This window comes from Planococcus citri, chromosome 4 (assembly GCF_950023065.1).
Source record: "Planococcus citri chromosome 4, ihPlaCitr1.1, whole genome shotgun sequence".
Lineage (NCBI taxonomy): Eukaryota > Metazoa > Arthropoda > Insecta > Hemiptera > Pseudococcidae > Planococcus > Planococcus citri.
The window spans coordinates 51,467,041-51,491,305 of NC_088680.1; the positions used below are offsets into that span (position 1 = coordinate 51,467,041).

The 24,265-nt window shown below is 35.5% G+C and overlaps 2 protein-coding genes across 2 annotated transcripts in view; one reads left to right on the forward strand and one right to left on the reverse strand.

Moving 5' to 3' along the window:
• LOC135844420 (tetratricopeptide repeat protein 21B-like) overlaps nucleotides 1-24,265 on the forward strand; it is a 217,528-nt gene that overhangs the window by 44,268 nt on the left and 148,995 nt on the right. Inside the window, exon 2 of the mRNA XM_065362622.1 lies at nucleotides 8,211-8,260. The gene's annotated coding sequence lies outside the window, so the exon portion shown is untranslated. The remainder of the gene's footprint in view (nucleotides 1-8,210; nucleotides 8,261-24,265) is intronic.
• On the reverse strand, nucleotides 15,358-19,151 carry LOC135843636 (uncharacterized). Its single transcript, XM_065361584.1, has 2 exons — nucleotides 19,005-19,151; nucleotides 15,358-18,850 (listed from the first exon to the last, which is right to left on the reverse strand). The coding sequence occupies exons 1-2, from the start codon at nucleotides 19,063-19,065 to the stop codon at nucleotides 17,268-17,270; spliced, it is 1,644 nt and encodes a 547-aa protein (XP_065217656.1). The 5' UTR covers nucleotides 19,066-19,151; the 3' UTR covers nucleotides 15,358-17,267.

Sequence of the window (24,265 nt, forward strand, 5' to 3'; positions counted from 1 at the left end):
CATATTGTGTATATGGTATCCGGCACCCTAATTTATATTTGTTTGCAAAAGCTGCACAATCACAGTAGTCTACATATCTTTAACGACGATTTCCCAAATAAAATCTTTCGACTTGTAAATCTTTTCTATATCTGCAATTAAATAACCAACATACAGTCATTACGTCAAACGGATTTTATAATATATTTTCAAATTACAGACCATTTGAAAATATTCCATTCACACCGTTCACCGTTCAATGTTTTACATTCCCCGATGACACAAGTTTACATCGTTTTAAACATTACTACGTGCATCAGATTCCCTGTTTTATTGCTTTAGCACCATCGCCGGCGTCGGCGGCGGCGTCGCGACATCCCCTATTTAGAGAACGCATCTAACGAATTCTTTGAACGCTGTAACCGGTGTAAACTGTTTTTTTCTTCTTCTTTCATACACTCGCCCCACTTTAACTGCCGCCATTAATGATCGGACGATCTGCAAGTTGGCAGAAATTCGTTAGTCGACTAAATGAAGGATTTGTTCTGCGTAGCATAATACGGAGACGGGGTGGTAATATCGTTAATCTGATGGGTATAACGCGTATTACTGATTTACTATCACCCTCGTTTAGTCTTCCATATTTTAATGGTTTATATAGTTTCTTCTTCTTCTATATGCATGCTGAAGATGTTAGTTCATTTTTGTGGCATCGCGCTTGCTGGACCACGAGGGAGAGCAAGTCGGGTAGAAATTAATTTCGCTTTGTAATCCTATTTAGTAGATAACTGTTCCGACGTGTAGCTCGAATAAAGAGATGGACTGATACTCTTGAATTGTGCAATCAGTGCCGAATCGAATTTGCTCTTCCGAAAAAAGAGCAGAGGAGCGGATGATAAAGTACAGACTGAGATTTGCAATGGAGCCAATTTTTGTGGGGAGTTTTGTAAATTTTTCTAACGAGAGGAGAGGAAAGGTTCAGTTTGGTTACGATTTGAAAGGGTCATCACATGTCTAATCAGCCTGTAGGTTTTGGGTTTAGGTCTTCTGATTTTGAGTTTTCATGCGATGATTTCAAAATGCACTTCTCCTTGCTTATTTACTCAGAACTTTGTTCTAATGGCGGGTTAGTTTCAAAATTTGTTGTGGTTTCAAATAAATTTTTCTTTTGGTGATTTTTAAAAAATAAATTTTTATCAAACTTTTCGAGGATGGAATTCAGAATAATTTTGTAGAATTGTTTTGTGATTTCAGATGTTTCTTTTTTTAGAGTGGGAATATGGAGGAGGGTGATCTTGAATTTTTAAAATGATTTTTGGAAACAATTTTCGCAGTGAAGGTTCAAAAATCCATTCTTTGAAACAAAGTTCGGAATTTTTTCGTGATTTCAAATAAATTCTTTCGTGCTTGACTTTGTTTTGCAAAAATTCCAAACCAAATCAATTTTTCTGTATCAATTTTGGATTTCATGTGAATGTTTTTGGGTTCGGTTACAAATTAATTTTTCTGTGATTTCATGTACATTTGTGGTTGTGATTTAAAATAAATTTTTTACTGGTGATTTCATGTCAATTTTTTGGTCATTTCAAATGATTTTTTTGTTGTGACTTTTAATGAACTTTTTCGTCGATTTTTATAATAAATTTTCCATGATACATAATTTAGAATATCATTTGGTAAAGTGACTTTTACAGATAAAAATCCTTAAAATTCCAACAACAGAGAAAAAGATGAATTTCAAAAAATTATAAATTGTAAATATCGTTTCAAATCCATACTCTCAAGTATACCTAATCGAAGATTCCTCCAAAAAAATTCTCAAAAGCACAGCTTGTGAAATTAGTAAGTCTACGAGGCTGAAAATTCGTATTGTTGTTTTTGTTTTTTTTTTTTGTTTGAATTGCGAAACTCGCCGAGATTTTAGCGTAGGTGCCTATTCCTTAATAAAATTAATACACGAATGTCTGGTTGGAATTCATATTTTCTTCGTTGTCTTTGAAAAATGATGAATTTCATTTGAAAAAGAAACACATCGACCTTGAAAACGCGACTGCCCTTGAACGATTCGTGTAACTTAATTACAAAATCAGACGAAAAACATCTCGTTATTCGGGGATTTTGCAAAATCTGCAAATATTAAACTTTCCAGACCATTTCTCCTGCTCGAGTAAGCCTCGACGAAAGATTTCGAAGAGGCGAAAAAGTGAGTAAAAAAAAATTGAAATAAAGAGGGAAAATGCAAAAACATCCAGCAACTATTCCCCTAAGAAGAGTTTTTCAACATTCCGGCGAACGAGAAGACGGGAAGGAATATTTGAAAAATGCTGTTCCGTTGGCATCGCGACCCTTCGAACCACGTTATTTAATTTGCCCGAAACGGTTAAAACTATTAAGAAACCATGGCGTAATATTTCTGGCGAGTTGGACTCGTCGTCGTCGAATCGTAGCAAAGAAACGGCTCAGCTCGACGCGGCACGCCGGAAAATATGGCGAGCAAAAGTGAAAAATACAATGTGACATCATTTTATAAGCCATATAAGAGAGCAGCCACATATACACAAGACGGATACATTCCGGTAAAAAGAAGCATTCCGTATTTTTCGTCGCAGAATTTCCACGCAGTTAGCCCCTACGCCCAATTACACAATTTAGAAATTTTTCACCCGTATAACGCTTATATATATTTCTTGTGCGTTTGGATTTTTGTTCGACCAGATTTATACAATCGTTTAATTTAAACCGTGATATATTTTTTTTACTCTTTTTTTTTAAATTAAAATTTTTTCGGGTGTACCGGAAAGGAGGAAAGTATTGTTTTCTTTGACCACGAGGTCTGGTGTAGGGATCTAGGAAAATAAAGGTACGAAAGCGTGAACCGAATTGTACGAGTAAGCTAATATTTTAATTAATTGTGACATTTACACTTCGATCGGCTGTGCTGAGATTAGCCAACGTTGATTAATTATGACCACACGACATTGTCGAGATCCAAACCATGTAATTTCAATTCTGCTTTTCAAGTTTGCCTTTATTTTGGAATCGTAGATAAACGAATTTTTTAAGTTTGAGTGACGCCATGACGACGAATAAGTGAGGCTAATAACTTTCGTCACGAATGAAAAAAAATAAAAATAAAACTCATTCGATGCTTTCAAAAAAAGATATCGTATTATTCTTTTCGCAGATACAAAAGTCGATGAAAACTTATACGAGAGTATTAGCTCGACACCTTTAGACGATGAATTATAAATGTCGCTAAGATATCTCAATGATGGAAGTCAATAAATAATGAGATTAAACCACAACACTCACGATACTATCAAAGTTACTGGTACCTTATGTAAAGGTACATGATGCTTCTAAAGTTTGTTCCATCAGGGAGTACAATTTTTGGAGGGTTTTTTTCCATGGTCGTGGGTAGCTAGATAGTAGATACCTACAATTATTAATTATGCAGTAACAACAACGAATAACAACATTTCTACCCACGAAAATTGAATCTCTCAAAGTAGACTCGTATGTACACAAGATTGCTCAGAAATATGACAAAAATTAAGCCTCCTTCGTCCCATTGTTCCTGTTTCTCCACAATTTGGTTGTCAGATAGAATCGGCTCATCCTCAGCTTCAGTCAAAAAATGAAATGATCAGAATTCAAATTTTATTTTTATTTTAAATAATTTCAATATTCACCCAGACACCCACTGACACTTCTCGAGATGTCCGCCTTCGATTCAAACAAGACTGTGAATTTTGGAAATAGCATGGTCTGAAACTCCCACAACCAGAATTTCAGCAATCCGAATTGATTTTTCGGTGAATTTTTAAAAACTAAAAATTGACCATTTTCGGCGATTTATATATATATTTTTTAATGAATACATATTTATTTAGGGTCCTGAAAATCATCTTCCACAACCGAATTTCGCAAAAGGGTGGCTCGTCCAGAAAAAAAGTTGGTGGATGTTGATCAAATTCAGCAGAAACCTTCATTTTTATTTGAAAGTTACTCAGAGAATTTTTTATTAGCTCCGCAGGTGCCCCTGGATGGAAGAAATGGTCTCTCAAAGAGGAGACATTTTTGAAAAAAATATCATTCCTAAAATTGGGAAATATTTTGGAATGCAGTGGTGCCATTTTTTTGATCATTGCTACAAACTTGAAAAAATCGAAAAAAATTTTTAAGTTTTTGACTACGTACTTTTTTTGGTGATTTGAAATTGGCTACAATGGTCAAAAAGTTGGCATCACTGCGTTCCAAAATATTTCCCAGGTTTCAGAAGCGACATCTTTCGATGTTGTGGTTTGATTAATGGGAAATATTTGTCAGAAAAAAATGTTCAAAACACGAATTTATTCAACAATTTTAGCTATTGCAAATTTTCAACCACTCAGTAGGACTCTAAAAGTGGTCTTGGATTTTTACGGCAATAGCATAGATCAACACAGTATCTCAACTGAATAATTTTTCCTCAAAAAAGGTTGGTTAGTGACACAAGCGAAAAAAATCACAATTTTTCCGAAAATATCTCCTGTTTGAGGCCCCATTTCTTCCCTCCAAGGGCACCTGCGAAGCCAAACAATTTTTTGAGTAACTTTCAACTCAAAGTAAAGGTTTTTGCTAAAGTTGGTCAAAATCTGCCGACTTTTTTCTCTGCGATCCGTTTTATTTCATAATTTCTGGCCATTCTGGAGCCTCCAGTGCGGGTTTTGATTTCTCCAAGAAGCGTAGAAAGTTAATTTGGGCAGCTAATAATCGAATTGTGGCTTATTCTTGATCTATGTTGCGAATTTATCCATATTTGGGACGATTTCTGGGGTGCGTTTTTTTGACCTGAATACATAAAATATTATGTACCTATAAGTGTGAGAAAAAAATTCAAACTATCACAATTTTTTTACTCTTGCGAAAATTTTTTGAAATTTGCACGAATGGTTGTAGGTTGTCTAAAACCAAAGCCCAAATCCAAAATTCGCAATTTCAAGGCATTCTGAAGCCTGCAGGGTGATTTTCGATTCCCCAAAATTTTGAACATTTTTTCCGAGGCATGGAAATCAATCTGACAAGGGAACCTCGTGAGGTGTCACACTCCGATTTGAACGGGACCGCGATTTTTGGAAAGAACATAGTCTAAAACCCCCAAAACCAAATTTTCAGCTGCCCAAGTTCATTTTTCGGTTTTTGGCGAACGTTTGAAAATTCAAAATTGACTGCTTTTGGCAATTTATGCTTTTTTAAAAAAAGTACGTACTTGATCAGTAACAGTGGTCCAAATAAGTCCCAAAACTAATATTAATTACCCAAATACAAATTTCATCGTTTCCAGCCATTATGGAGCCTCCAGCGTGATTTTTATAATTTCTCCAAAATTTTGAATTTGCTCCAGAAGGCGTGAATATGAAGTTGGACAGCTAAAAATCGAGTTGTGTATTATACTAGACCTGTTTAACGAGTTTATCTGCATTTGAGCCGATTTTGGAAGTGACACCTCAAGAGTGGTTTTTAACCAGCTTTTTTCAAAATTAAAAAATCAAAAAAATCAAAAGATAACCGTTTGTGAGGAAATTTTTGAAATGTGCGCGAATAGCTGTATTTTGTCCATAACTAACCCCCAAATCAAAATTTCACCATTTTCAGCCATTCTGGAGCCTCCAGCACGATTTTAAATTTCTCTAGAATTTTGAATTTGCTCCAGAAGGCGGCGTGAATATGAAGTTGGGCAGCTAAAAATCGAGGTGTGTATTACACTCGACCTTTTTAACGAGTTTTCCACATTTGAGCCGATTTTGAGAGTGGCACCTCAAGAGTGGTTTTTTGAGGTGTTACTCTCGCTCCAAAACGCCTGGAAATGGTAGAATTTGCGGTCCGGGGGTTAGTTCTTGAAAAAATACAGCGATTCGCGCCAATTTCAAAAATTTCCTCACAAGCGGTCATCTTTTGATTTTTTGGATTTTTTAATTTTGAAAAAAGCTGGTCAAAAACCCACTTTTGAGGTGTCACTCTCAAAATCGGCTCAAATGTGGATAAACTCGTTAAACAAGTCGAGTGTAATATACAACTCGATTTTTAGCTGCCCAACTTCATATTCACGCCTTCTGGAGCAAATTCAACATTCTGGAGAAATTGAAAAATCGCGCTGGAGAATCCAGAATGGCCGGAAATGGTGAAATTTGTATGTATTTGGGTAATTAATATTAGTTTTGGAACTTATTTTGTCCATTTTTACTGATCAAGTACGTACTTTTGAAAAAAAAAACATAAATCGTCAAAAACAGTCAATTTTGAATTTTCGCCAAAAATCGAAAAATGAACTTGGGCAGCTGAAAATTTGGTTTTGGGAGTTTTAGACTAGGTATGCTCTTTCCAAAAATCACGGCTCCGTTTAAATAGGAGTGTGACACCTCTAGAGGTTCCCTTGTGAGCAGCTGAAAGTTGAGTTGTGACTTACTCTTGACCTGTTTGTGTTCATCCATATTTTTGGAGCCATTTCCAGGCGAACACCTCGATTTCATTTTTTTAATCAGTTTTCCTCGTCATTAAAAATATTTGTATTATGTTGAATGTTGATCAAAATGCACTCGAGGTGTGCTCGTGGAAATCGCACCAAATGTGGCTGAACTCGTTAAATAAACCTAAAATAAACCACAACTCGAATTTTCGCTGCCCAAATTAATTTTTCACGCTTCCTGGTGCAATCAAAAATCACACCGAAGACTCCAGAATGACCGGAAATTTTAAAATTTATTTGGGGGAGTTGATATCCATTACTTTCAGGACTGTTTTACATATTTTTTGCTGAATACTTAGGTATTCATTTTTTAATAAAGCAGAAATCGCCAAAAATGGTCAATTTGGAATTTTTCAACAATTTTCCAAAAATTTAAAAATCATTTTGGGCAGCTGAAAATTTGATTATGGAGGTTTTAGACCTTTCATGCTCTTTCCAAAAATCTCGAGCTCGTTCAAATTCGAAATAGACTCCTTGAGAGGTTCCCTTGTTAGACCATTTTTTGCACCTCATTACCTAATTTGAATGCTGTTTCATCAATTTTTATTCGATTTTCACCCGTTTTAATGTTTCTACATGAAGCATTTTGAAATTTTTGATATTTTTTACGATGTCGCGTCATTTTGTTATGTTTCCTCTCTGAGAAATTTTTGCATATTTCCACAACTAACGCGTTATTTTTCTTCAAAATTTCAGCACGTAGTACTTTAAAACAGTCGAAATTTCAGACGATATCTCAGTCATTACCGAAAATATGATATTTTACACAATCATCTCGCATTCGCGATACGTTAATGAGAATTAAATCCGTTAACAAAGCGCGATAAACTCGCACAAAACGGAGAGAGCTTTTCTCAACGATAGCCACGACTGCCACCCTCTCTCCCCCTCCCCCTACACCCATTTCCAATAACAGTGTTCTTATCGCCTTTGGCGGTTTTATTCGTATATTCGCGAAATAACGACGCGCTATTTATGTTTTGCGGCTCCTCACCAAACGCCCTCCGCGATGTTCTATTTTAATTTTCTTTTCTGCGGAGAAATTATTTCAGAGGGTTGTGAAAATATTCAACGTCGAGAATTCCATCAACAACAAAGGAATTTTTAACGGACTATTTCGATTGAAAATCTCAACATTAAAACATTCGAGTTATTTTTATCGGCATTTAACGACAATCTAATTTAATAGATTTTCGCTTCAAATTGGGAAATTTTCCATGGCCTGTTGTTTTTTTTCCTCTTTTAAATCGTTGTTGGTCGTAGTATCGAGATTTTTGTTGCTGTGACTCGCGTGTGTATGGTAAAAGTATTCGCTCGAACGAATTTGCCGGCCAGTTTTCAAGAATTTTGTTACTTGACTTAACTCGAGGGTACTGACTTTTGATCGTTTTGTGATGTGAAATTGTTTATTTAGTTGGCGGTTCTTTTTAGATATATTGGTTTAATTTGTGTACTGTCGATATATGTATACTTACCCTTGAATCGTGTTCGAGAATGTGATTAAATTTTGGGCTTGAGATATTTTTGCATGTTGCTTAGTTAGAGACGAGTTAATTTTCTTCGATTTTTTACTCATTTAACAATATTCTGAAGCTATTGTAACAGATCAAGATTCAAGAATAATTTTCGAGCATTTCAATATCTGTTTTTAATGTTATCAATATTTCAATTATTCTACGGAATTTTGCTATAATCATTTGCCTATTTTTTTCATTTGTTGCAGGTCATATTGTCAAACTTTTTTATGAGAATGAAAAACTGCAGAAAAATGAGGTAAAAATATTTAAAAATTACCTACCTACTTAGTTATTATAAACCTTTTTTTTTAAATGAAAAAATGAATTTACATTAGGATCAAATATCAGAAGAGAAAAGCAAAAAATTCTTCTCCTTCGATATTTTTTTTATATCTATTCAATTTGAAAGATGAGATTTCCCATAAACGAGTTAATTTCATTACTCGGGGAATATGACGGTGAAAATAATTCTCAATCGGTTACAACAATTTAATTTAAGAATCGTTTTAAATCAAACAAAAAGATACACGTTTTCATAAGGTTGGCGCGAGCCGCAGCCGGCCAGCGCTGGAATGAAGACAGAGGTGGAAAAAAAACAGCAGGAAAAAAAAGAGTAACGGAAAACTACATTAGTTGTAGGTATATACTATATCTTCAGGGAGTTGTATAGACCGTTCAACAACGTCACTAAACCCATTAAACCTATGAACTTTCATACTCTATTGAGTTATACAGTACACTTTAATGGATTAACTTTGACAGACAATACGGGTCATTTTTATAAGAAAGGACACTGCCGGGGGACATGATACTACGCTATCATTGACGTATCCTATTTCTAAACGCCACGTTATCCTATTTTTCGCTCTTTACGATAAATCCTTTCGCATTTTCCAGGCCCATGCTGTTTTTCGATTTCATAAAAGCTATTCCTGGTAAGAAACGTATCGCTACAAGAAACAAAACGAAAAAAAAACACCAAGTCCGGCACAGCTCGACTGATATTGAAATTACCTGGCTAAAAATTCGCCAATCTGAAAAGCTGATTATAAATGAAATCGTATTTGTATTTTGGAATGCGCACGGTATCGTATTGTACTGATTCTGTACTATTTTTGAGAACTACGTGTGCTGTCTGTCGTAAGTATATCGAGTTGAATGGAAATGCTATTACGAAGGTGAGAGCTTTCGGCTGTTTCAACCTCCATCTTCCTCCCTCCAATTCTCTGTTACCCAAGTAAAGAAATACACGTATTGTACGTTTGTGACCATCGTCGTCTCGTCGTTGCAGTGTAATCACTAAAATGCGATCTTGTAATTATTTCTTTGGGATGCTCTCTTTCAGTACTTACAGATTTCACCACAATATCCCTACCTACGTGGTTCTTTTTTAAGTCGATGCATTTGGCTGTACACTGTACAGTCAAAGCTACAGTTACAGAAAGATGCACTAAATGTGTGCTTCCGCTTAAGAGGGTTTTTATTCGCACTTAATGGTATTGAGGTTTTACGTAGGGTGTTTCGTAGGTGCTGAACGAGACTAAAGAAGGGAACGATTTAAGCTAAGTTCAAGTTTAAGAAAGCTGCTTTCTGTTTTGGTAGCTTTGAGAGTACATTTTTACACTTCGTTGGGCCGAACCGTTAACGTAATTTTAGGTAGGTATCGTGATGTTTTGAAATGCACCTCTGAGTAGTCTGGATACTTACAAATAGGGTTAGGTAAAATCACGAGAAATATCATTCGAATCATGAACCAAAAATCACTGCTTCGAAATATGGTACGACTCATTTGCAAAAAATAGATAATTCGTGAAAAGTTCGAATCAAGATTTCATTGATTTTAAAATTCAATTTGATTTGAGTTGAGCAATTTTCAAAAAAATTTTAATCAATCATCAAGTTTGAAAAATCTGAAAAAAACCGAACACTAATAAGAAACGAAAACAGCAGAAGGCGAAAGAATCGCAAGAAATAAATATTTATATCTGCGTAAGGTATCTTAAAAATATGTTCAAAATAAAACAACTCACCAATAATCAAAAACTCAACTTGGTCACGTCTGGCGAATCCGTAACCATAAGTCACCAGAATCCACCAAGGAGACGCCAGGCATTCAAAAATTTTTTCAAAGGCTCTGAGGACATCGTCGTTATTTTTTCATCTTGAAACCCCCTTTAAAAAAGTCAGAAACTCACCTGGTGACTTCTCCTCGTTATTTTTTCATCATAAAAGCCCATTTGGAAAATTTAAAACTCATCCGGTGACTTCTGGTGAATTTGTCACCAGGAGTCAACAGGCATTCAAAATATTTTTCAAAGGCTCTGAGGACATCCTCGTTATTTTTTCGTCATAAAAGCACCTAAAACAAAGTCACCAAGTGTATAAAATTGCTGAAATATGGCCACTGCTTGGTGGATCAGTCAACAAAAAATCGCCAGAGGATAAAATATGACTTTTCTGTGTTCTGGTGAATCAGACATCAAGATTCACCAGAAGTCACCAGGTGTATAAAATCGTTCAAATGTGGCCACTGCTTGGTGGTTCAGTCACCAAAAAGTCACCCGGGAATAAAATATGACCTTTCTATGTTCTGGTGAATCCTGGTGACTTCTGGTGAATCAGTCACCAAGATTCACCAGAAGTCACCAGGGGTATAAAATCGTTCAAATATGGCCACTGCTTGGTGGATCAGTCACCAAAAGGTCACCTGGGAATAAAATATGACTTTTCTATGTTATGGTGAATCCTTGTGACTTCTGGTGTATCAGTCACCAGGATTCACCAGAAGTCACCAGGTGTATAAAATCGTTCAAATGTGGCCACTGCTTGGTGGATCAGTCACCAAAAGGTCACCTGGGAATAAAATATGACTTTTCTATGTTCTGGTGAATCCTGGTGACTTCTGGTGAATCAGTCACCAGGATTCACCAAAGTCACCAGGTGTATAAAATCGTTCAAATGTGGCCACTGCTTGGTGGTTCAGTCACCAAAAAGTCACCCGGGAATAAAATATGACTTTTCTATGTTCTGGTGAATCCTGGTGACTTCTGGTGAATCAGTCACCAAGATTCACCAGAAGTCACCAGGTGTATAAAATCGTTCAAATGTGGCCATTGCTTGGTGGATCAGTCACCAAAAGGTCACCTGGAAATAAAATGGGACTTTTCTATGTTCTGGTGAATCCTGGTGACTTCTGGTGTATCAGTAACCAGGATTCACCAGAAGTCACCAGGTGCACAAAATCGCCCAAATATGGACAGTGCTTGGTGGATCTGCCACCAAAGAATCACCAGAGGATAAAATATGACTTTTCTGTGTTCCGTTGAATCCCGGTGACTTCTGGTGAATCAGTCACCAAGGTTCACCAGAAGTCGCCAGGTGTACAAAACCGCTCAAATTTTGCCAGTGTTTGGTGGTTCAGTCACCAAAAAGTCACCCGGGAATAAAATATGACTTTTCTATGGTCTGGTGAATCCTGGTAACTTCTGGAGAATCAGTCACCAAGATTCACCAGAAGTCGCCACGTGTACAAAATCGCTCAAATTTGGCCAGTGTTTGGTGGATCGGTCACCAAAAAGTCACCAAGGTATGAAATATGACTTTTCTATGTTCTGGTGAATCTTGGTGACTGATTCACCAGAAGTTACCAGGATTCACCAGAACATAGAAAAGTCATATTTTATGCCCTGCTGGTGACTTTCTGGTGACAGATTCACCAAGCAGTGGCCATATTTGAGCGACTGTACACTTTTGATGGTCTAGTAAAATTACTTTCATAAATTCCGTGTGTGCTCTTTTTGCGGAAAGGAGGAGGAGAGGATGGATTCATAATTTCAACGCATTCGCGATTTTTTGGTTCACAGACTCAATTTGAAGCTTCTTTTCTCGAAACTGAACGAACTCAAAGCAAATCTGTTTACGAAGCTTTAAAAAGCATAAATAAAAGATTCAAAATCGATTATAAAAATTTAGAAATCTCAAAGCTGATCTTTTCTCAAGATGAATTTGATCTGTCAAAATAAAGGCACATAGGTACATTTACATTACCTATAGGTATCTAATTTCAAAGAATAAAGAATCGATAATTTTAATCACATTCGGTGGTTTTGGCATTAATGTTGGGTTTTTAAAGATATACATATAGGTACCGTAGACTATCTGGCGTTACTCTTCGCATATGCGAGTACGAGTAGGTACAAGCAAGGGATACCAATTTATACGTACCGTAGATAGTTGTAGTAAAAAGGGGTTACGTATACGTACGTGTTAAATGCAATCATGTCGGTTTCCAAATTATCATCTTTTTCGATGTTTGGCACCGAAATGTTTAAATTGTTGTTGAACAAACACAAAGGCAACTTTGGAACGATACTCGCTCATAAGTTAGAAGGCTATGTAAGTAAACAAACCGTATTTTCATTTAACTGCGTCTTTAATAGTTTTCGAGGCTTTGTAAATATAATAGAAATTACATACATTAAGTTTCACTTGAACGGAAATATACCTACGGGGTGAAAATTCGCGCGCTCCAGTCGCGTTTCATACAGCGCGGTGTTGGTGCCCTTTGCGCATCGCCTTCGCCAAACAAGAGAGGTTCGCGGGACCCAAGGTGAATGTTTAAAAAAGTGAAGTTTTGACGTTGCATGTAACAACCGCCAAGTTTCTGTAAATGACGGTAATTCATAAAAAAAGAACAAAGCTCTCTTTGTAATAATTTAAAAGTTTTCATTATTTTCACAACAACAGCTTTCATGTGCTGTTCTTATACTAGGTATACTCGAGTACCTAGCTATATGCTTCTCCCTTTCTCTCTAGCATCTATGCTGTGGGTACAGATAGGTCAGAAGACTTATACCTCTAACTACCTACTACCTACTCATACCATTCTACAAGAGTACCTACAACGAGAGTGGGTATTTCTGACAATGAAAAAAATTTCAACATATTTTATATCGTGATGGACATTTTACCGTTGATGCTCTCGTAATATTTTATATTTTACGATATTTTTCTACAACAGTATACACTTGACTGCGAACACCACCTATCAGTATTTTATTCGCCATCTATATATTCGCACATTTGCGGTAAATGGTGGTTTTTCAAATATCGTCCAATATATATATAAGTTATACGTACATTTCGATAACGTCGTAATGGTGATTTTACTCTCGCACCATGTTGTTTTATTATTGTTACTTCCATCTGTATTATTGTATGTGTAAGTTCAGTTCGTCGAGCGCCAGCAGCATGAGCCAACCAACCGACCAACCCATCGTTATAATACGTCATTGATTTGGCAATAATACCCGACGCTAATCCTCAATTAATTAATTCCTAATTTTAATGTGGCTGCAGCCGGATCAGAAAAAAGTACCCTGTGCTTTTGATGGCGCACAATTTACTTTAATTGGTCTTACACGTGCTACACTACTGGCCGAAGTGAAAAAAGAAGGTATAAATCTTTATCACAGTATCGTCCTTTTTTGACTTCATTGTATCAGGGTCTTTTCGAAACGAAACCAGCTGCGTTAAGTTGTCGTTTTTTTTTCAAGCAGAGAGAAGTTGTATGAAATTACAGCCTCTCAACTTCCAAAGTGATTAGGAACGTATTGAAAGGACTCAGAGGCGCCCAGAGGTTGGAAAAGTGCTATTGCAGAACTTTTATGAGGGCCCCCATTTTACTCAGAAAAAACCTAAGTAATAAATAATGACAAAAAATTAAATTCATTTCAGTTATCATGAAAATCCAGAAAAAAAATGATTAGAAAATGATTCAGATTTTAACACAATACATTCAATAGATAGGCAAGTATATGTACTTTTAAAGAAAAATAACTTTGACCCCCCCCCCACCCCTCTTTCTCCTCTCTACCACCAAAAACGTATTTGAATTCACAGAAAATCTGGTTTTATAAATTTTTTTAAAAATTTGAATTAAATGTTATTGATTAGAAAAATGTTGAAAAAGCTATGCCAAGAATTAAAAAAAACACCCCATTAATAATTTCAATAATTTTGATTATTTTTAATTAGGTATTCCAAAAAAATGGCAAGCTATTCCCATATACAACAATGACCATGCTAATTTCGATGTGAATGTTGACCCATCCACGTCTGTCACTTTTGGATGCCACATGTCAATGTGAATGTTGACCCTGTGTCGAGCTAATTGTCGATGTAATTGTCGACTGATGTTGATCTGCAGTTGTGTCGACAATAGGCTCGACATAGGGTCAAAATTCACATCAACATGGGGCATCCAAAAGTGACGGATGTGGATGGCGATGGATCAACATTCACATCAAAATTTATGTCGACCTACTGTATCATAAAGTTATAAAATTTGAGTTTATAAATTTTAATTTTTTTTCCAAAAAATGATTTCCTCTGATGTGGTTATTGCTCGTGCTGAAAACAGCATCGATGCAAAGTCCACTTCCAAAGAAGTACAGACGAAAAGTCTGTAATCAAAAAGTTGAACAGAAATTCCTTATATCAAAGATGGTGCAATACTTTATCTAAGAGTACTAAACTAATCCATTTTCATGTCGACATGTCGATGTTAATGTTGATGTGAAATTCGACATCAACAAATACATCCACAATATTAACCTCATTTATCATCTACATCTCAAAACTGTGGAAAAGTGAATAATTTCATCAATACCCTAAAAAATTTGTTTTTCTCATTGAACAAGATCATATTTTTGAATGTTTACTAAACTTTTGAACACTAAAACAGAAATTTTAAATCTGAAAAATTGGTCGACATAGTTGTAGATGTAAATTTTGAGCATCAAATTTTACATCTACATGTCGATCTGGCATGTTGATGTATCAGAAATAATGAGAAAATTTCGAAAATTTTCATTTACCTGGCTTTTGTACTGACAGAAGATTCCTACTAAATGATTAATTGATCACTTTTCCATCATTATGTTGGAAAAAGATGTAGTCGATGTAAATGTCGACGTCGACAATTGTTGTGCGGGATTGTTATTGTTAGATTTAGCATGATTATGATAGAAAGGGACTCTGATAACGGCCTTCTTGGAATATGGAATATCTCTTTAGGGGGGAAATTTATCGGATACCTAGCTAGCTTGGACAGGCTCTTGTTTTGATTAATCAAACCAGTCTGATGTACACAGAATGCACAATAAAAGAACATATAACAGTTACTACATATGTACTCGTATGTACGGATTTATTTTATTAAAGTTTCAACAGTATTCATCATATACATAATTTATACCAATATATATGTAGTATGTAACAAATGCGATCAGATTTAACAAATAAGATAGGTACCAAAGAGGGCACAAATCTCTATAGATCATGACAATTAACTGACATTGAAATCTTATTAAAATATATTTGTTATATTTCTGATACATGAAATAGGTAAATTACATTCGATCATACAGGATCATTGTCCAATAATCATGATAAAATGACATCATCAATTAACTATGATTAGGCTATAATTAATTAAACACGTGCACCAATTAGTGGATACCATGGATTGTCCCATATTGGCTGCAAAATATAACATACGAGGGACCGTCAAAAAATAAGGTTCCCTCCCCTGGCATTTGTGTAAAAATGAACGAAAATGAAAAGTTGAATAATGGTTTGATTCTCTGAACTTTCTAGATCATTTTGATACAATCATCTTTAAGATTTGAGCCCTTGTCACTTTGAAAATCAGCTTCGCAATGATAGTCCTCGATAAAATGTCCGTCCAACTTCTTACTTAAATGTTGATTGAACTCGTTTTTTCAGCATCATTCTCATCACCTTGCCATTTTTCGCAGGAAAATTCGTTTTTCAGAGGAGAAATAAAGTGTACTGAACACCTGTTGCAAGATCGGAGCGGTGCGGGGTGATGGAGTATGACTGACAATTCGAATTTGTCAATCAGAGCTCTGGCAACTTTGAATTTCTCGATTAAACCTCTAATGACAACACCAACGCTTTAATCGACAAATTTGAATTGTCAGTCATACTCCATCAACCCCTTACCGCTCCGATCTTGCACCAGGTGGTCAGTACACTTTATTTCTCATCTGAAAAACGAATTTTCCTGCAAAAAATTGGCAAGGTGACAAGAATGATGCTGAAAAAACAAGTTCAATCAACAGTTAAGAAGTTGGACGAACATTTTATCGAAGACTATCATTGCGAAGCTGATTTTCAAAGTGACAAGGGCTCAAATCTTAAAGATGATTGTATCGAAATGATCTAGAAATTTCAGAGAATCAAACCACTTTTCAACTTTTTGTTTTTGTTCATTTTTACACAAATGCCAGTGGATGGAACCTTACTTTTTGACCGTCCCTCGTAATATTACCAAATGTTGGATCATCTTTTGATGATTCCAACTTAATTAGTAAAATAAAACTCATCAGCACCAAGTAAGTATGGGGCCGCTACAAAAAACAATGTGACTTGAGATAAGATAAATCCCTATTGCTTATCAATAAATAGGGTTACCACCTAACTTCCATCATTCATGAGAGTCCTGCCACCGCGAATAGTTGGAATCAAGTGATCATACATGCTTCTGGTCTTTGGTGCGTAGCGCGGTAACCTTCAAGCACATCCTCTAACACACCCTATTTAATTTCCCACATTACCATACATCTTTAGTCTTTACGTTATGGGATATAAATAGTAGAATAACCACCTATGCCGTGAAGGCATATTGCACCATATCACTATTTAAATTATCCAAAAAAAAAATGTTCAGTCATTTCAAACAAAAAAATGATTTGAAAATAATCCCCTCTCTTCCTGCTCCCTTCCAAAAAAATTATTTGAATTGAAAGAAAAACTGGTTCTGTAAATTTTTCAAAAATTTGTATCAATTTCAAAGTTTTATACATTGAGAAAAATTTTAAAAATGCTATTCCAGTAATTTAAAAAAAAACATCCCATAAATAATTTGATTAATTTTGAATATTTGCATTATTTCAAAAAAATGACAAAAGACCAAATTTGTTTCTATTATCCCAAAAAAAATGCAAATTTTTTTCAATCATTCCAAAAAAAATGAAGTACATATTTGAAAATTATTCAAGTCTTAACAAAATACATTCAATAGGAAAGCAAGTAAATTGAACTCAAAGAAAGACTGGTTTTGTAAATTTTCAAAAAATGTATATCACTTTTCATGATCTGATTGTACACTTCATTTGGATTTAAAACACTAAAGCAACGTTCCATAATTCGTCCACTTGAATCACGAAACGGCTTTTTCATGTCTTCTGAATCAAATTATCTATTGCCCTCGAGCTTATATTTTGAAGAATATTTTGAATTTCCCGATTTGGGATTTTCAACTTAACGCACGAAGCCTTGAATAGGGGACTGTATTCTGTTTGTACAGGATGCAAGCTCATCAATCCCAAGTGCAGTAGAAAAGAAAATACCATGGGTTGGTGATCCTCCGAGTAAGCTTCTTTACGACCACTATGTGAAATATTACGCAGTTTTTCGTAGATGTTGAAATTCAGTGTATTGAGGTAGCAATCGCTGATGGTTACAACCTGAGATTCATTCTGCCACTGACCCATCAAATTTACCATGTCCGATTTAAATCGAGTTTGTTTGAAGAAATCTGTTATGGTATTCATCAAAGAAGTAGGATGTAAGTAATCATCCACTCTGAAATTGTTGAGGAATTCTTTGACAGAATACATTGAGAACATTTCTACATCTAGATGGTGCAAAGCTCTATAACCACCGTAGTAAGATATGGCTTCAGACTTTAAAGTCTCGTCAATTTTCAATACAGCTGTCACGTAGTCAAATTCTTGTCTAAAAATTCCATAGTACGGAAATAAATCTCTTTCGCCAAAAATAAACACCGATGCCGCATTATTAGCCGTATTATTAATCTCGAAGTAAGTCGTGACTTCCTCTATTGGTAAAACACCGGTGAAGATTGCTTTCTTCAGGTATTTATTAGTTTCGAAAGTTGTCATTATAAAGTCGAGTAAAAAGAGTTTAAACTTCTCGGTAGCATTTTTATCGAAGTTCGCGTCACCGAAAAAAGTATCTTGTATGAAATAGTCGTACTTGTCGTAAATAATTATCACAGGCGAGCCGTAAGTTTCATTCAATATTTTACTCAATATCTCGATGGATATCTGCAAGTAGCCTTCGGAAAGCTTACTCGATGTTTCTTGATCACTATACATGTTTATAATGTTCAAATTTCCCGCAGCTTTAATTCTTTCCACAAATGAGCCGGTTTTTGATAATTCACTTAGATGAATCTTTAGACTAGCGTATTCTTGATAAATTCTCGAAATCATGATTGAAAAACAAGATAAGTTTTTACACCTGGAGTTCAGCATCTCTCCCGGTATATGAATTACAGGGTAGCGTGCCAAATGTAAGTGATTATTTTTGTAATTTGATATCAATGGTGGCTCGAAAGTACGTTGAACAGTTCCATTCTCGTGGACAATTTCACCTTTGGTGAAATACCTGTAGTTGGGCGAATTGATTCGGTTCATTATTTTGCCATTTTCGTGGAAAGTCAACTGACAGTAGAATGCAAACATTTGCAAATTAATCGTCTTGCCCATTTGTGGCGGTGCCGTAATGAGGTAAACCATCCATTCATCATCTTCTAGAATTTCTTCGATGAGTTTGGATTTGTCGATCCAAAGTACAGAGTTGCGTATCAAGTGTTGGAAATTTGGCGATGTTGATATAAATCCTTTCGTGTGATCGTTCAAATCTGTACCTTCTTTGACGAGAAGTTTGGTGTAATTCCATTTGGAATGAATGGGTGATGTTTTCTTAACGGTATTGTTTGTTTGTATATTGCCTATAACACAGCCAATTTGTAGCATTAAAATTGTGGAAATGGAGATTGCGGCAAAATTAATCATAGCTTGATGTTTTCAAACGTATCTACGAGTTCCTTGACCTACACTATAGTCTGATATATAGAAAAAGATAAGAACAGATGTTCAACTAACATTTTAAACACGATTTCCATGAATGGAAATTTTCTTTTAAACAGAAAAAAAATGTACGCATATTTCTCAAAAAGTAATTGATGGATCAATATTGCAAGGTTTTAGTATTATAGGTATGTAGGTAGAGGTACTGACTTACTGACGATATTTTGAAGCATGATAAACATTTTTTAATAAATACCATTTGATCATATAGATACCTACGTTATTATGAAGATTTGATTCATTTTGCGATAAATCTAATATTGTAGATTTCTAATTAAATTCTAGAGATAAGGAGTATTCAGTATTTAAGGACAGGTTTTCTTTTTACAGTCAATTCAATATTAATTACTTATAGATAGTTACTTAGGTAGATTTCCTTTTTTTTTATCTTTTCAATTGGTAGGTATTATGAATTTTTTCGAAGGTAATTTAGACTAAATTTTTTGTATTGACCTTGGATTTTTAGTTGATGATGATTTTAAAAGAGTTTTTCTCGCGATGATTTGAATAAATTTCTAGGTGGCAATTTAGAATTTCAATTCTTTTTAGTTTGGAATTTTATCGTGATTTCCAATGATTTTTTGTGGTGATTTCAAAATGAACTTGTGTATTATTCTATGTAAATTGATTTTTTGGTGATTATTTTGAGTGAATTTTTCGTGATGATTTGGAATTTTCATCTATCAACTTTTTGCAGTAATTTTAAATCGATTTTTTCAGACGATTTTGATCAAATGTTTTTGTGGAAATTTCAAGTGAACTTTTTAATGGTGATTTACAATTTGATTTTCAATATTTTAGCAAAGAATTTTTCTGTGGTGATTGCAAATTATTATTATTATTTTTTTTTGTAGAAAACCCAAACAGTTTATTTCACGATAATTTTGGATTTCAAATGAGTTTTTAAAATTGAGAATTTCTTGTTTTTGGGAGGGGGTGGGGTGAGCGATTACGAAATGATTTTTTTGTGATTTCAAATGCTTTTTTTCGTGGTGATTTGATTTAGAATAATGTTTCGGTGACGATTCAATTTGTATGTAGGCAATTTTTTTAATGTTTTTTTTTCATAATTTTTAGACAAAATTTTCCACTGATGATTTAGAATACCATTCTGTTGGGGTTATTTATTTTATATCGTTATTTCAATCAATTTTTTGTGGTATGTAATTCTAAATGAATTTTTCCACAATTTCAATAAAATTATGTTTGCTTTGTGTCAAATTTTTTTGAATTTTCCACGGTGTGATTCAGAATAGCATTTCTTGAAACTTTATTCATCCTGTCCATTATTAGGTACCCACCCACCCTAATTCATTTTTGAAATTTTTAGTGAACTCATCGCCAGTGCAATGACCGCTATTCCCAACGTAAGGAATCCTCTGCTGATCAATTCGAGTGAAATTTCTATTTACGAGTATCATTGTTTTTAAAATCGTTGAACATGAAAATCTAACACTGTTGAAGAGATAACTGACTTATACGAGTATCTTTTTTAAAGACAGTAAATACCAAACCTAATTATTGTCGTTCGTTAAAATGTCATCAATCAAATCGACAGACAAATGAATTCGTCTGCTACTCATAATTCAATACCAGTGAATGTGTAAATATAATAAATTCTATAAAAAAATTCGTTTCCTTTTTGTATTCAACGTCTCACTTCGATATACTGTATACAGGTTTTAAATTTTGTTAAATTTAATTCGCTTTTTTCGCAAATTGACAATATTCTTGAAAAAATCCATGGAAGAAGAAAAGCACTGCTTGTCGAATGTGAAATTATACGATGTCAGCAAATCGCAATATTTCCGTAATTGAGCCGAATAGCAACATCTGAATACCTACACCTTTACTTTGACGTTGATAAACGCTCGCAGTCGTATATATTTCGTACCACTTAGCGTAATAATTTAAAAAGAAAAGAAATGCCAAGTCAGCCATTCTTAGGACAAGTTAGATGCGTTTGCGTTCTCTTCTCTGGTACATACATATATTTTACAAGCCGTGTAGTTGTCACGATAGGAGCTGTGTACAAGTAAAATTTTACCACGTATGAGCTACTTACGTACTTACGTTAGTAGTTCTTAATGTTGTGTGGTAATTTTATCGCGAAGTGAATAGACGCAGACGAAGCGTTTAATTGGTATGATCGAGTATGAGATATTTACATGTGATCAAAATTGGGCGATAGAATGAAACGAAGGATGGCAGAGGAGTATTCGAAGTGGAAAAAATAATTATAGTACTTTCAAGGTGTCACAGTGAAGGTCTGGCTTATTATTACTTACTTCGAATGAAAAACTTTTAAAAAATGGAGTGGTCCTTCTTTTGCAGGGTTCAAAGGGGTAAAAGTACGAGGGCTGATCAAAATGTTATTGGACAATCCCACATTTTGGGTTTAAAATAATGGTAGCGAGTTCGTAAACATACCGTTGGAAAGAGCAAACCTTCCTCTACAAAACAAGCGTACAACGGGCTTTCTATGTGAAGGGGTTCCCAAACTGTAACGGTTTAAAGGGAGGTGCCTCAGGTGTGTTCTGCGAATTTTTGATTTAGTGAAAATAACGTACAAAAAGCGCTCAAAAATTTTACTTAACAAGTCTACGGCGAACATTGGAGTCAAAATTAATATCCCCCTTAAAATATTCCCCCTTTTGAGCAATACTTCGAACTCGCACATTGCTCTAAACGACAACATTGCAACAAACACAAAATTTTGCACACTGGTCTTGAGGATGTGTTTGTTTGAAGCGGATTAGCTCGCGTGTCCTTCAACGCACACAATTTTTTAAAATCTCGTTGGAAAGAGGAAGATTTGCTCTTTCCAGCGACATATTAACAAACTCGCAAGGGTTATTTCAGCCTGTGTTTTCCGGACTTCAAGATGTGACTGGCCAACCACCATTTTCATTGTTTTTGACACTTTCAAACCCATTAAAAAAAATTTTTTTACCAAAAATGCACTGTCACACGTTTGATAGAGTTCCTATACACTGCATTCATAACATTAAAATATTTGAAAAACGATTTATTCAACCGCAGTTGAACTTCGAACTCGCGCGCTACTCTAACAACAAACCTAAAATTCGCAGACTGGTCTCGAGGTAGGTTCCTTTAAAGCGGATTAGCTCGCATGTCCTTCAACGCACACAACTTTTTTTTATCTCGTTGGAAAGAGGAAGGTTTGCTCTTTCCAACGGTATGTTTACGAACTCGCTACCATTATTTTATACCCAAAATATGTGGATTGTCCAATAACATTTTGATCAGCCCTCGTAGTTCAAAATTGTGGTTCCAAAATTTTCCAATAATCAACCCCCCCCCCCAATTTCTGTCTCTGAAAGGTTAAAAATAGAAAAATCACCTCGCATAACGTTTTACGCGAAAAAAGTTTTTGAGAATAATACGCAGTGGCTCCCAAAGTTATTTTTTATTCACAACTTTGGGAACCCCTGGAGTCCAAAAAATGGCCATTTTGGGTTGAATAATCAAGGATTCGTATTTGGGATATTTATTACAACATTTTAAGGGTGGTTGAGCCGATAACTATCCGGGCCCAAAAAACAGCCTTATCGAGACTGCTCCTTTTGAAATACAGTAGTTTTCAAATTGAGATCAAAAGGTCAAAAATCATTAGGATGGGCGAAGTTTTCTACTCAGCCAGTGTTGTTGAATTCGTCAGCAAAAAGTCATCAGAGGATAAAATATGACTTTTTTATGTTCTGATGAATCCTGGTGACTTCTGGTGAATCAGTCACCATGATTCACCAGAAGTCACCAGGTGTACAAAATTGCTCAAATGCAGCCAGTGCTTGTTGAATTCGTCACCAAAAAGTCACCAGAGGATGAAATATGACTTTCTTATCTTCTGGTGAATCCTGGTGACTTTTGGTAAATCAGTCACCAAGATTCACCAGAAGTCACCAGGAGTACAAAATTGCTCAAATGCAGCCAGTGCTTGTTGAATTCGTCACCAAAAAGTCACCAGGGTATAAAATATGACTTTCTGGTGAATCCTGGTGACTTCTGGTGAATCAGTCACCAAGGTTCACCAGAAGTCACCAGGTGTATAAAATCGCTCAAATATGGCCAGTTCTTGGTGGATCTGTCACCAAAAAGTCACCAGGGTATAAAATATGACTTTCCCATGTTCTGGTGAATTAGTCACCAAGATTCACCAGAAGCCACCAGGTGTACAAAATTGCTCAAATGCGGCCAGTGCTTGTTGAATTCGTCAGCAAAAAGTCACCAGAAGATAAAATATGTCTTTTTTATGTTCTGAGGAATCCTGGTGACTTCTGGTGAATCAGTCACCAAAATTCACCAGAAGTCACCAGGCTATAAAATACATATGACTTTTCTATGGTCTGGTGAATCCTGGTGACTTCTGGTGAATCAGTCACCATGATTCACCAGAAGTCACCAGGTGTACAAAATCGCTCAAATATGGCCAGTTCTTGGTGGATCTGTCACCAAGAAGTCACCAGGGTATGAAATATGAATTTTCTATGTTCTGGTGAATCCTGGTGACTTCTGGTGAATCTTGGTGACTGATTCACCAGAAGTCACCAGGTGTACAAAATTGCTCAAATGCGGCAAGTGCTTGTTGGTTTCGTCAGCAAAAAGTCACCAGAGGATAAAATATGACTTTTCTGTGTTCTGGTGAATGCTGGTGACTTCTGGTGAATCAGTCCCCAGAATACACCAGAAGTCACCAAGTGTACAAAATTGCTCAAATATGGCTAGTGCTTAACTGCTTGTTGAATTCGTCAGCCAAAAGTCACCAGGGTATAAAATATGACTTTTCTATGTTCTGGTGAATCCTGGTGAGTTCTGGGGAATCAGTCACTAAGATTCACCAGAAGTCACCAGATGTACAAAATTGCTCAAATACGCCCAGTGCTTGTTGAATTTGTTAGCAAAAAGTCACCAGAGAATAATATATGACTTTTCTATGTTCTGGTGAATCCTGGTGACTTCTGGTGAATCAGTCTCCAAAATTCACCAGAAGTCACAAGGTGTATAAAATCGCTCAAATATGGCCATTTCTTGGTGGATCTGTCATCAAAAAGCCACCATGGTATAAAATATGACTTTTCTATGTTCTGGTGAATGTTGGTGACTTCTGGCGAATCAGTCACCAAGATTCACCAGAAGTCACCAGGTGTCTGAAATCACAGAAATAGGCCCACTGCTTGGCGGATCTGTCACCAATAAGTCACCAGGTTCTATGTTCTGGTGAATCCTGGTGACTTCTGGTGAATCAGTCACCGAGC